Raw genomic sequence first — 13794 nt, 5'->3', positions numbered from 1 at the left:
TACATGCCAGAACGAGTTGTCTGTTCCCCTAATGTGCATTTTATGTTTATTGAGTTAAAGGAAAATATTCCAGTAATTTGTCTGAGACACATTTAGTTCCATGTTGTCAGCCTTTAACAGTGAATCATCTTAAACCATCCATATATCTGTGTGAGTGAATGAGAGCCACATTGGAAAGTGTTTGCAAAATAAACACAGTGCATCTTGTAGCATTTAAGTATTATTAACCTTTTAAAGCTGACTTACACTGAACTCTCTGATTTTAACATCGTCCACCTGCTTTTGTTCCTCCAGCCTGTTCTTTATCTCTGTGAATGTCTCCTTCTCCTTCTGCCACTCTGCCTTCTCACTGAGAAAAAAAACAGGAAAATATTTCAGATTCTTACATGTAAATAAATCACCCACAACGTGCAAAACCTTTCATGATAACCCACCTCAGGTACTCTTTGTAGAGAAGTCCCTGTTGGTGGCTAATAACAGAAAACTTCTCCTTGTATTCTTCCAGAGCGCCTGCAAGTTTCTGCATTTTTTCGTCCTTGTTTTTGATCTCCTAAATAATTATGATCAATTTATTTAGATTTTACTTGAAACAATTAGTTTACAGTTCTTCCCAACCACATTACTGGAAGACAGTGACACTAACCTGAAGGAGTCGAACGGCGTACTCGTTCAGGGAACTGATGACTTCAGTGCTGCTGGGCTCCAGGCCCTCAGGAAGGCTCAGAGGTCTGAGGACGACTCCATTGCTGCCAGACTTCCTGAGCAACTCCAACTCACTTTCAAGTTGGTATATCTAACAGGCACAGATAATAATAATAAAAAAAATCACAAGCAAAACCTGGCTATTAAACGTTGTGTTTATTATACTACAAACGTCAATCACTTGTTTATCAAAAAGTTCATGCATTTGTCTCTAGATTCAAAGTATTATTTAGCATAGTTTGGGACAATGAAGACACACATCATTGATTATTGAATGTGAGGAGGCCATTGTAATGTACCACAAACATAAGGTAACAAAAAATTATTGAGACTAAAGGCAGTAATAAATAGAGGATTAAAATAAACAGTGTAACACTATTTATGAACAAAATGAATCAGACAAAGGAATAATTAATGAAAGAGAATGATCAACAAAAAGAGAAAATCTTATTGGAAAATAAAACTGGAGAAATGGCAGAGGAGTTCTGTAAAGGAGGCTTCCCCATTTTAAACAAAATTGTTACTGCCTGTGTTCTGGATAATGTGGCTTTTGTTAAGTGTTATTTGTAAGAAAGTTTTATCATTTTGAAAATTGAAACTGAATGCACGCTGAACAGTTGAGACAGAAGTTTGTTTACCTCGTTTCTCTCATTATATGAAACAGAAGTAGCAGATATCAAAAACAGGCGACTGACCAGACCAAAAAAAAAGGAAAGGAAAAATCTTCTAGACATGTTAATGACTCTCCACCATGGAGCCCACGCAAGGCATGCAGCTATCTTCATAAATCTTTGTATTTCTGTGGTTACAAATTTTTACATAAGAAAATAATTTTGTTGATTTGGAGAAGAGACACGCAACCGTTACCACTGGGATTTGGTCTTCCATAACTAGAGTTTAATACATGTTTGGCTTTGAGAAACAAGTTGAGAAATCATACCGCTTTGTTTTCTTGCCAAAGACAGAAATATGGCCAAATAAAGCTGCCAGTCCACCACATTATTAATTTGTGTCATTGACTTAAATCATATTAATCTACCTTTTCTTTGGCTCTGGCAAGCTGACTCAAGCTGTCGGTTGCCTCCTCACGAGCTGATTTTAGCTCCTGCCTCAGTTCTTCATTTCTCCCCACCAGCTGGTGTATTTGGGACCTGAAGTGTGGGGCTGACTCAGACTGGCCACCCATGCCACTGACATCTAAACCCTGTAGGAGAATGAACAAAGTTTACTGCCACCCTCCCCCCCAAAAAAGGGCTATTCACAAATCCAAGATGCAACAGTTGTATAGTGTAGGATAAAAATAAATTTATACCACTACCTAAGATTGATTTTCATGTGTTTGATGTGTGCTAGCATCTACTACTTCCTTGCTGATTGGTATGTTGCATAGCTTTCTTGCCTTTTTCTTTGACGCTAACCACATTTGTTTATCAGGTTGCTATGAGACAAACCCTGTGTTTCAACAAATGACAAGGTCAACGGTAAAACGCAGACGAGGGACAAAGTCCATTGTTTTCAGCTTATCTACGTGTAAAGGCATGACGTAAAGTGAGCCCGTGTGAAACACATTGAAAAACACCATCTATTAATCAAATGTTGTCTTAAACTAAGCACTGTTTCGCATCAGCTTTCATGCATACTTACATTGGCCAACATTTCCAGATTAGGAACAGAAACAGCCTCTTGATTAATCCTCATTGCTTGAAGGACATCTTTCAGAGCAGCCTCCAGATCTTTTTTCACCTTTGAAAGTTCTTCCACTACGAGTTCATGCACAGGAATGAATAACAATAGGGAAGCAGCACCCCTGACATAAATAATTCAGATAAAAATGTTTTAAATACACTATATTGCCAAAAGTAATCGCATGTCTGCCTTTACACACACACAAATGAACTTGAGTGGGATCCCATTCTTAATCCATAGGGTTTAATGTGATGTCTTTGCAGCTGTAAGAGCTTCAACTCGTCTGGGAAGGCTTTCCGTAAGGTTTAGGAGTGTTTTTATGGGAATTTTTTTACCATTCTTTCAGAAGCTTCCCCTTTAATACATCCCAAAGATGTTCTGTCAGGTTGATGTCAGGACTCTATGCAGGCCAGTCAAGTTCTTCCACACCAAACTTGTTCTTGTATGTCTTTACAGACCTTGCTTTGTACAGTGGTACGCAGTCAGGTTGGAACAGGAAGGGCCCGTCCCCAGACTCTTCCCAAAAGAGTGCATGAAATTGTCCAAAATGTCTTGCTGAAGCATTGAGAGTTTCTTTCACTGGAACAAAGGGGCTGAGCCCAACTCCTGAAAAACAACCCCACACCATAATCCCCTCTCCACCAGATTTGACACTTGACATTTGACACTTGACACAATGCAGTCAGACAAGTACCATTCTCCTGGCAACCACCAAACCCACACTCATACATCAGATTATGGATTGCCAATCGCAATTGTATCATGGTCCCACACTAAAATTCACTGAGCTCCAGAGAGCGAGCCATTCTTTCATGAACATGTGTAGAAGCAGTCTTCATGCCTATGAGTGATTGGAACACCTGAATTTAATCATTTGGATGGGTGAGTGAATACTTTTGGCAATACAGTGTATATTGCATTGATCATCGTCTCACTACATAATGTACAGATGCTACAGTGACTCAAGTGTAAAAACGTCTGTGTGAACTTTAAGTGGAAGTCAGAGCAGGACTATACTCACATTTGACCTGAAACTGGGTCCGGTGAAGTTCCAGCTCTCGCTCCTTATTGCTTAACTCTTTTTCAAGGTACTCATTCTGAAATGCAATGTTAATGTAATATTTCAAATTAAAAACCCTAAAAACTTTGACATAACCCTTTCCCATGGTATACCATCTCAGTCTTACCAAAGTAAGACTGAGAGTCTTACTTTGCGCCTGGTTTCTTCATCTGTGTACATGCCACTCTGTTTGAGCGACAGCTGTGCCGCCCTGCTCGGTCTAACATCTTCCTCCAGCAGTAAGCTTGACTGTGGAATCCCTGTAGACACAGCTGATTAAGAGCAACATTTTTTAAAATGTATATCTGAAACAAAACTCAAAATTCAAGATAAGTCAGGAGAAAAATAGCTAAATGTCTTCCTTTTGTACAAGCTAAACCAATAGATTTGGTTCATACAAATACATTTTAGGTGGAAAGACCCTGCAAGAAAAAGATATGATCGGGCCAATGAGTTCATATGCCCCTTCCATTAAAACTGACAGCAAGTGTCACAAAAGGATGAAAATGAGTTAGGTCTGACCGGGAACCTGAAAGGAGTGTTGTAGGTTTCATGTCTGTGTATATAATAGGGGACAACTGGATTTGAGAGACATAAATTTCACATTAACTTAGTGGGCAAGGCTCCTTACTGAGGTCTATGTGCCTGTTTGTGGAGACATTACACCAGGGGTCGGCAACCCTGGGCACGTGTGCCACAGCTGGCACGCCAGGGGGAACTGATGGCATGGCGCACGACACGCAGTGAATTAATCTGAGAAGGTGCATTGAAATATAAATGGCCGGGCCAGCGGTGCACATCGCAAATTAGCTTGCATAGTTGTGCCAGTTCTTAATGACAGTATCTTAGCTAACAACACCAACTACCAGATTCAACTTGTAGTTGGCTAAAAATAACTTCGCTCGGTGTTTCACTATGGGAATCGCCTTGGCGTGACCAACTACGGAAGCTCCAATGACACCACGTCTGTCTATGATAGACCTGTCGAGCCGTGCTCAGGGCTCCGCCCCCTCATTCTAACACGGCCGACCAGCTCCTCCTAACTCATTCTCGCTTTCTTCCCGTCTGAAACTACTTCGAGCTCCCTCAGCGCATCCAGGCTAACTTGATTATCTGCTTAACAGTTCTCAGGCATCCCGTGTAGGAGTACGTCGCCGAACGCAGTTTTTCCGGTTCCAGTTTGGATCATGCTGAGTAAGTCCTTCGAAAGAAGTGTACTTATAGTTACACTGTGGAACAGCAATCGCGTCAGGCGTGCTGTCCCAGCGGTTCCTGGTTTTAGTTAGCGAGGTAGCCGATGTTGTGTAACTCGGGCTAACGCGTTACGGCGAGCTGTTCTTTCCGTGTCCGGCTAGAATTAACTTGTTAGCAGGCCACGAACCACAATAGCGTCTCACTAGCATTAGCTTGTTAGTCGACCTAGGGTTCGGTTAGCATTAAGTTGCTAACGATATTGGGTAGCGGAGTGCAGCTAACGTGTCACGACGAGCTGACTCCCGCGGCGACTAGCTCGGATTTAACTCCCGCTGCTAGTCCTAGCTACGTACGGGCTAACATGTCACGACGAGCCAGGTGTAGCCTAGTCTCACCCCTTTCTGCTAACCATGTCTATGGCTCCTACCCCCGCCAAAGGGTCGGAACCGAAGGCCAAAGAGGCTGTATCCCGCCCATGCCCCGCATCAGGTGGTGCCACCATCTCGGGCAGAGACCCTCATCCAATGTGCATCGTCTGTATGGGTGCCAAGCATGCTCAGGCTTCACTGGCGGACCCTCAGGGATGCCCACACTGTGCGTTGATGCCAGAGAAAGTCCTGAAAAGGAGGCTGAGAGTAGCAGTAACGAACAGTCAAGACCCCTGCTTGTCGGCCGCTACTGCTACGAGTGATATCGAGTGATATGTTAGAAGGGGTAACCAAATCACTCCAAGGTTCAGGGTCTCTGGAAGTTTCCAGTTCACCAGGAGCACCCTCTCAGTCTCCTCCTCCAGTTCAGGGAGGACAGACTTGTGGACAAATGGCGCAGTGTCACCAAGCACTCCTAAGCACTCGGTCTGTGTCACCAAGCACTGCCCAGAGTCACCAGGCACTTCACTGTGTTTTAGGGTTGAACAAAAGAAATAAAACATGCATTTCTGCAGCCAGGCAGTTTGCCAAGGGCAGAATGTACCCCCAGTTTCAAAATAAAAACAAAAGAAAATCACTGCCATTTGTCTTTGTCCCCAGCGGGGCGAGCTCACGCTCTTCGCGAGGGGGACAGCCCCAACTCCTTCTGGGAGACAGGGGTGACGTCACCCTACCGCGTCTTCAGGGGCCCGCTTTCAGCGCGGCTGAAGCGGTGGCGCGCATGTGCAGTTCATCCCTGGGTCTTGTCAACAATTTCCCATGGTTACAGACTACAGTTTGTGGTAAAACCACCGGGATTCGGCGGAGTGTTAGCTTCGGTGGCTAGTGGCGATTCAGCGAATGTGCTGGAGGATGAAATATCCTCCCTGTTACACAAACAGGCGATCAGAGCGGTTCCGAGCGAAGAAGCTCAGCAGGGCTTTTACTCCCGCTATTTCCTCAATCCGAAAAAGGACGAAACATTGCTTTGTCCTATTCTAGATCTGCGTGTATTAAACAAGCATTTGAGAAAGTACACATTCAGAATGCTCACACACAAGACGCTTTGTCGCTCAATTCACATAGGCGATTGGTTAGTTACAATCGACCTCTCAGATGCTTATTTTCACATCGCCATTTATCCTCCACACAGGAAATATCTCAGTTTCGCTTATCAGAGAGTAGCGTACGAGTTTCAGACTATCCCATTCGGGCTATCCTTAGCCCCAAGGGTGTTCAGCAAATGTGTGGGGCAGCTCTGTCTCCGTTAAGGAACAGCGGCATCAGAATATTCTCTAACATAGACGATTATCTAATATGCTCACGATCGCGCAAGCAGGTGATCAAAGACTCCGAGGTGGTAGTGAATCACCTCACTGAGCTCGGTTTCACAATCAACCTGGAAAAGAGCCACTTGGAACCCGCACAGTATCTGGGGCTCAGAATAGACTCCATCTCTTATCGTATCGCACTTTCAGAGCGGAGGATCGCATCCTTCACTCACTGTCTGTCGTGCGGTTCCGACTCTGTCTCCGCCTCCTCGGCCTCATGGCCTCGGTGATATCGGTGGTACATTTGGGGCTGCTTATGATGAGAGATTTTCAGCGGTGGGTCGCTTCTCTGCAGCTGTGCCCTCGCCGACATCTCAGTCGTGGTGTAAAAATAACGCAGTCGTGTATTGCGGCTCTCCGGCCTTGAAGGAGCTCGACAGCTCTCGCTGCGGGGGTACCTCTCGGGGCAGTATCATCCAGGGTGACACTGACCACAGATGCATCCCTGTCAGGTTGGGGTGCAACTATGATGGGTAGAGCATTGAATGGCGTTTGGTCACAGAGACTCGCGCTGAAACACATAAATGTGTTCCGCACGGTGCTCCTAGCCTTAAAGCATTTTCTGCCGTATCTCCGGGGACAACATGTTTTAGTGAAAACAGACAACTCCACTGTAGTTGCTTATATCAACCGCCAGGGCGGCACCCGTTCCCGGCAGCTACACAGGTTAGTCAGGGAAATAATTGTGTGGAGCAGCGCACGGCTCCTCTCCCTTCGAGCAACTCATGTGCCAGGAATTCTGACCAGGGGGGCGGACTTCCTATCCAGAGGGAATCCACTGTTCGGAGAATGGAGGCTTCACCCACAGGTGGTGGAGCAGATTTGGCAGAGATACGGCCGGGCTGCTGTAGATCTCTTCGCCTCACGAGAAAACACACATTGCCCTCTGTTTTTCTCCCTGTCAGACGCAGATGCGCCACTGGGCGTGGATGTGCTGGCCCATCCATGGCCAAAAACACTGCTGTATGCTTTCCCTCCCCTCAACCTGATCTCCCCAACACTGATCAGAGTGAGGGATCAGGGGCTGTCACTGATTTTAATAGCTCCACGGTGGCCATCCAAACACTGGATAGCAGAAATCATCCAGCTTCTGGTGGACGAGCCATGGCCACTCCCCATCCGCAGGGAGCTTCTGTCTCAGGTGCGTGGGGAGATATACCATCCCCATCCAGACCTGGTCTGGCTCTCTAGGCCTGGCCCGTGAAAGGTGGAATTTGAAGGCGGCAGGCATGCCTCTGAAGGTTATTGAAACCATTCAGAATGCTAGAGCCTCCTCCACTCGTTCCATTTGCAGCAGTAAATGGTGTGTTTTTGAAGAATGCCCCTCACAAGGGCAGGCCCATATCATGCCAGAGGCTAGCTCATTGGATTGTAGAGGCCATAGCTCTGGCTTATAGCTGTAAGGGCTCGCGGGCCCCCCCGGGACTCCGAGCTCACTCCACTAGGGGTGTAGCCATATCCTGGGCTTTGTTCAGAGGTGTATCAGTTCAGGATATTTGTGCGGCAGCAAGCTGGGCTACACCACACACGTTTGTCCGGTTTTATCGGCTGGATGTTGCACAGTCATCCCTGGCTCCGGCAGTGCTTGATTCTGGTGCCTCAGGTTCAACCTGAGATCCTGGAGTAGTACTGGAGCGTAGCTTCGGGAGCTGGCGCAATCTGGGAGTGGGCCATATCCCCCATAGCGAAACACCAAGCAAAGTTAGAAATAGAATGTAGGGTTAATTAAACGTAATCCCTGGTTCTTTGATAACAGAGTGAGGTGTTTCACCAACACTTCCCTCCTTGCTTAGGCACAGAAAGAAATTTGCTTGGAATGAGTTAGGAGGAGCTGGTCGGCCGTGTTATAATGAGGGGGCGGAGCCCTGAGCACGGCTCGAAAGGTCTGTCATAGACAGATGTGGTGTCATTGGAGCTTCTGTAGTTGGTCACGCCGAGGCGATTCCCATAGTGAAACACCGAGCGAAGTTAGAAAAAGAACCAAGGATTACGCAAAGTAACCCAATGATTTGTCTCACATTAACTGGCTGGACACAGAGGACATCGAAATGCAGCTGACTGAACTGAATAGCTCGACTCTGTGGGGGTCAAAGTTTGCAGAACTATGAACGCAGCTGGAATCCATAGCTGTGCGTGTTCATGGAGCTTGCATTTTCACCTGCTGGACATCACTACCTGACAAGTTTAACTGTCTTCAGAACATTGCAGAGGCATTATTGACAGTACTTGGCTGTACATATCTGTGTGAACAGATTTTCTCTGACACGAAGAGTGTCCTCAGGTAGCCGTCTGAATGCTGGACACTCGCAGACCTGTGTCTCTGAGTGGGACACCAGAGATCACATTAACGTGTGTATCTCTGTATTAACAAATATGCCATATTGGCCCAGTTTATTTTTCTTATCATTGTTGTGAGGAGACCATAAATAGCATTTGCATTTTCTGTTGTACAGTTCATTTGCGGTTCTTGTTATGGATAAAAAGTGTCTTTTTTTTGTTTCAAAATAGCTGATAACTATTTGCTGATAGCTGCCAACATCTGCAAACAAATACAATTCTTTAAAGTTGTTCTATATAGTGTGTAACTGTCCATATAGAGCGTTATTAAATTTAATGCTAATGCAATCATATGGCACATTGACTTCTGAGGAAATTTTAGATGGCACTCATCATCAGAAAGGTTGCCGACCCCTGTTACACGATAGATGTGGTGAACCAACTACACATGCGCTTTTCAGAACAGGTGAAAAGATATACAAATACACTTTTTAAAGGAATAATCTGTGGAATTAAACTGAGTGATTTTAATGTCACCTCTTTCCTTCACCATGCGTCTGATTTGTTTCTTTAATTCCAGTCTTTCCTCTTCAAGTCGTTCAATCTAGAAAACCATCAGGGTGTTAGTAGAAAGAAGCTCATGAGCAAAATTACTTACATTACTTAAATATTAGTTTTAACCAGTATAATTCCCACTATACCTCTTTGGTGAGGACTTGGTTTTCTGCTTTGTATCGGCGCTGTCTGAGATCTGCGGCACGCCTAAACTCTGTCAGATCCACTTCCTGCTTTGGTTCCAGACCTTCGGAGTCAAGACCAGTATAAACAAAAGCTAAATTAATTTTATAGTTCCACGTCAGTGAGTGTTGTCTAAATATACTGCGAAATGGGACTGTTCGAGTTAAAAAATAAAAAATAAAAAAACCCATCTGACCTAGTTTTTCTCTGAAACCTTCATTTTCGTCCATGAGGTCATTGATTCTCATCTCAAGCTGGTTGATCTCTTTGGTCATGGCCTCTGCCTCACATTCTCTCTCTCTAATTACATTTTTACACTCTTTGATCTCCGCAATGGCTGCTTCCAGGCCATAAGTGCCCTGTAAGACAGAAACCAAGTTGTTGTTCAAAGTGTTTCACCAAAAAGCAAGTCTTGTCTAAATGTCTTTCTTCCTTGTTTTTAACTCATATGCTTTTTGGGGAAATCAGGATGTGATTTGGCATGGTGAAAAACAAACACCATGTTTGTAGACCAAAAAAAGCACGTGGATCACACCATAGTCACATTGTCATTTCAATGTCTCTATTAAAAGTGAGGACGGATGGGGAAAAGAAAAAAAAAAATCACATGCATCAATTCCTGGAAATTAAGTCACAAATAATTTAATTTGACTGAAAACAAATTTTTATTGAAAGCCAAAATAAAAAAACAAAACAAAACAGAAAAAAATGAGGAACAAAAAATATGTTTGCAGACTTACAGACTCATACTGGCTCAAGCGGTTTGAAGCCTCAATAAGTGCCTTGTCTTTCTCCTCAGCATGAGCTTCTGCTAGTTTTACCGCATGCTCTGCTTCTGTTGCTCTTGTCTCTGCAGCTTCTAGCTTTAACTTCAGCTCCTCCATTTTCTTCTGCTGTAAGGTGGATGGGAGGCCTTCAAGAACAAATGAAAAATGTAATTTTATATATAATATATAATATTATATATCTATATTTCTATATATATATATACACACAAACACACACATATATATTATATATATACATATATATATATATATATATATATATATATATATATATATAGGTTGTTTATTCAGAAAAAAAAAAGTTTTGGCTGATCATTTTGACCAGCCCAATCTTTTTTTTTTTTTTTGCTGAATAAAGAGCCTTTTAACAACAGTCTCACACATGTTTCCCAAGCAATCTCAGCCCATTGTTCTTTGGCAAATCTCTCAACTTCCTCCAGATTTGATGGTTTTCTGGCAGAAATTTTCGTCTTCAGTTTACAATGCACATTTTTAAAGGGATTCAAGTCAGGCCTTTCTGGAGGCCATACAGTAAAGTTCACTTTGGATTTCTGGACGCTACTACGTGCATGATGTGCTGGAAGACAAAACGACAAGCCAGACGCACTCTATAGCATAATATGGCACTGTGATGCTCTTTGGATTTTACACTTTTCCCTTCTCCCTCCAAACATAAGCAACATCTCTGAGGCCAAAGAGCTCTAGTTTCGTCTCAAAGGCCGAGCTTCCAGTGTGCATAATCTTTCTCCAGGTTGACTGCAACCTCAGAGACAACCTCAGTCTTCTTTGAGACTACAATTCCCACTTTTTTTAAGTCGTTCACTTATGTCTGAGCACATTTCTCTCTAGTTTTCTTTCTTTGAAATCTTTCACTTCCAGGCTTGTTCTGTACTTTGTGGCAACTCCTTGGAATTCTTGATGATTGCTCCAGTTCTTGATACTTGGAAACACTGACGATGACACTCAGTTTAAACTTGATGTTACAAGCTTTGACCATAAGCTTTAAGCCCTTCATTGCACAGCAGTGGTTTGTGGTTTCTCTGTTTCTATGTGTCATTGAAAGGTCAGTTTTTCAGGGTGCTAATAACCAGTGTTGGGCAAGTTACTTTCAAATAGTAATTCAATTATAGTTACTAGTTACTTCTTCAAAAAAGTAACTGAGTTAGTAACTGAGTTACAATATTCTAAAAGTAATTAATTACTTGGAAAAGTAACTATTGCGTTACTTAAAAAAAAAAACAAAGAACGTTTAACCCCCTGGCGTCCAGGGTATAATTGGCCATTTTTTTACTACTCTTGATTTTCCCTCCACATTTTACCTTTAAAAACTATTTACTTTGCCTTGTTTGGTATCATTCTTTTTAGCGCAACCTCACGTGCCTGAATTTACAGTTATGTTCTCATTTTGTCATACTGTATAACCAGAATTGATCTAAAATCAGACAAAAAACATAAAATCACAGTAGAAAAAGTTATATTTTTACTGTAACAACCACAAACATGTTTAATGAATCATATTTTATAACTTCAAATGCAAATATAAATTGTCAATTTTAAAATCCTATGCACAAGTTTTGCAAACAACAAATTTATTTGCATCCATTTACCTTTTACCCTTTTTTTAAATAACCATTTCAAACTATTTACAGAACAATCAGCTGTTCTTCAATAAGATGCCACACAAATTATTTGTGCCACTCCAAAAAAATCATTTCTGTCCACTATAAAGGAGAACATCACAGCCTGATACCTGCAGGTCTGACAGCAGCAGGTGTATCACTCCTGTTTCTACCTGGAGACAGCAGTCGCCTCATTGTTCTGACACACAACACAAAACTATCCACAACACTACACACTAACTACACAAGACAACACATTAACTACACACTCCAAACACGCTAAACGTCACAAATCTCACATCTCAAAACTCGCTCTCTCTCTCTCTCTCTTTTCCTGCTCTCTCTCCCTCTCTCTTTCTCTCTCCCTCTTTCTCCCTCTCCCTCTCTCTTTCTCTCGCCGTCACTCCTAAAACTGTTTTTTTGTTTTGTTTTTTGCTCATAAGCAGAGAGTGCTTGCTAGCGCTAACGTGGCGAAACTATTGAGGAAAAAACGCCGCGTATATCTTGTTTATCATGACTCTGGTTTTACGTGGCCTATCAACACAATTTATAAACTGGCACCTTGTTGTTTTGTCTTTAAGTGGTCATGTGATTGACTTACCACGACTACTTTATTCTTCCTCAGTCAAACAGCAGCACTCATGCGATTGTTTTGCCTCCTTAGCTCCAGGTGTTGTGCTAGTGATCGTGATTACCGTCCGCGGGAGCGCGCAGCTGCTTAAAGCTGTAGCGTCCAGATTACTTACAGCTACTTCCGTGCAACTGATATAAACTGCGGTAAGCTGAACACAGCTTCAACTGTTTGTTGAAAAATAGTAACGGACCGCGTTACCTTGTTAGTAACTGTAACGGCGTTGTAACGATAGGAATAGTAATTAGTTAGATTACTCGTTACTGAAAAAAGTAACGCCGTTAGTAACGCCGTTACTTGTAACGCCGTTATTCCCATCACTGCTAATAACACTGACACTGGTAACAAAACAAAACAAAAAATACAAAAAGCTAATATGCTAAGAAATGTTATGTTCAAAATCTCTTGCTCTGTTTAAAGAAAAAAAACCACTGACTCACATTAAAATACATAAACTGCTCAGTTGCACCTGCAAGTTCCAGGCCATTTACCTTCTTAGGCATGCAACCAGGTCTTATCAGTTCTAATTTAAACAGTTTAAACTTTAGCTTAATCATGAATCGCAAAAATGTAAAAAAAAAAAAAAAGAAAAAAAAAAAAGTAAGAACAAAAAACAAAACATCTACCTCAAAAATTCAGATATATTCAGAACATATATCCTTTATGATGATTACATTTTGATGTTTGGTATTTTCCAAGGCTAACTTAACCTGTTTGTCTACAGTTTGCTCTTTTTGGGCATTCCCCGTAACTACAAATATATGCAAACAACAACTGTCAGAAGACAGGCTAATGAACAACATATATTAAATTAATCAGGGATGTACAAACCTCTGTCTTTCTTCGTAGACGTCTTGAGCTCCTCAATAAGTACGGTGTGCTTCTCCATTTCCCCTGTATACTGCTCCACCTGCTCACTCAGCATCTTGATTTGATTATCTCGCTCTTGGACAGCCTTTAGGATATTCACCACAAAATTAAAACACAACACAACACAAAAACACAGAGTTATCAGGATTTCAATGTTAGACACATGCTACACAGCTGTGGCACACATAAATATTTACACATTCATTGTTGGAGAACGTTATGGACTGAAAACAAAGGGAGGGACAGGATAAGAGGCCCACGATGGATGAAACTTACAGCGCAGAGCTCATATATGACCTGACCCAGGGCAGCAATAGAGATGGAAGGAAGGATAGGTTTATATGTAAAGGCAGGGCAAAGAGAGAGAACCAAAAGAAGAAACATGATATACACATAGATACAGATAGGTGGAAAAAAAGATGATATGACTATAACCTCCAAATTAGGATGCCCCTGCCCCAAAGAATAAAAATAAATGTATAAACAATGAC

The 13794-nt window shown here is 42.5% G+C and overlaps 1 protein-coding gene across 3 annotated transcripts in view; it reads right to left on the bottom strand.

Annotated features, from left to right (window-relative positions):
* The window catches only part of cep290 (centrosomal protein 290), a 44526-nt gene that overhangs the window by 23949 nt on the left and 6783 nt on the right, over positions 1-13794 (bottom strand). For 2 of the 3 annotated variants that reach the window (XM_013273780.3, XM_013273781.3), the window contains 12 exons: positions 13265-13388; positions 10136-10308; positions 9592-9754; positions 9359-9459; positions 9195-9261; positions 3599-3720; positions 3410-3485; positions 2347-2462; positions 1742-1906; positions 644-793; positions 435-550; positions 247-349 (listed from right to left, as the gene is read on the bottom strand). In XM_013273780.3, the coding sequence (XP_013129234.1) occupies positions 247-349; positions 435-550; positions 644-793; positions 1742-1906; positions 2347-2462; positions 3410-3485; positions 3599-3720; positions 9195-9261; positions 9359-9459; positions 9592-9754; positions 10136-10308; positions 13265-13388 (1476 nt within the window). The remainder of the gene's footprint in view (positions 1-246; positions 350-434; positions 551-643; positions 794-1741; positions 1907-2346; positions 2463-3409; positions 3486-3598; positions 3721-9194; positions 9262-9358; positions 9460-9591; positions 9755-10135; positions 10309-13264; positions 13389-13794) is intronic. The other variant, XM_005454174.4, reaches the window with a different exon arrangement.

Source organism: Oreochromis niloticus, linkage group LG7 (assembly GCF_001858045.2).
Source record: "Oreochromis niloticus isolate F11D_XX linkage group LG7, O_niloticus_UMD_NMBU, whole genome shotgun sequence".
Lineage (NCBI taxonomy): Eukaryota > Metazoa > Chordata > Actinopteri > Cichliformes > Cichlidae > Oreochromis > Oreochromis niloticus.
The sequence above is the reverse complement of the archived record's forward strand: the minus strand, read 5'-3'. Positions and strand labels throughout refer to the sequence as shown.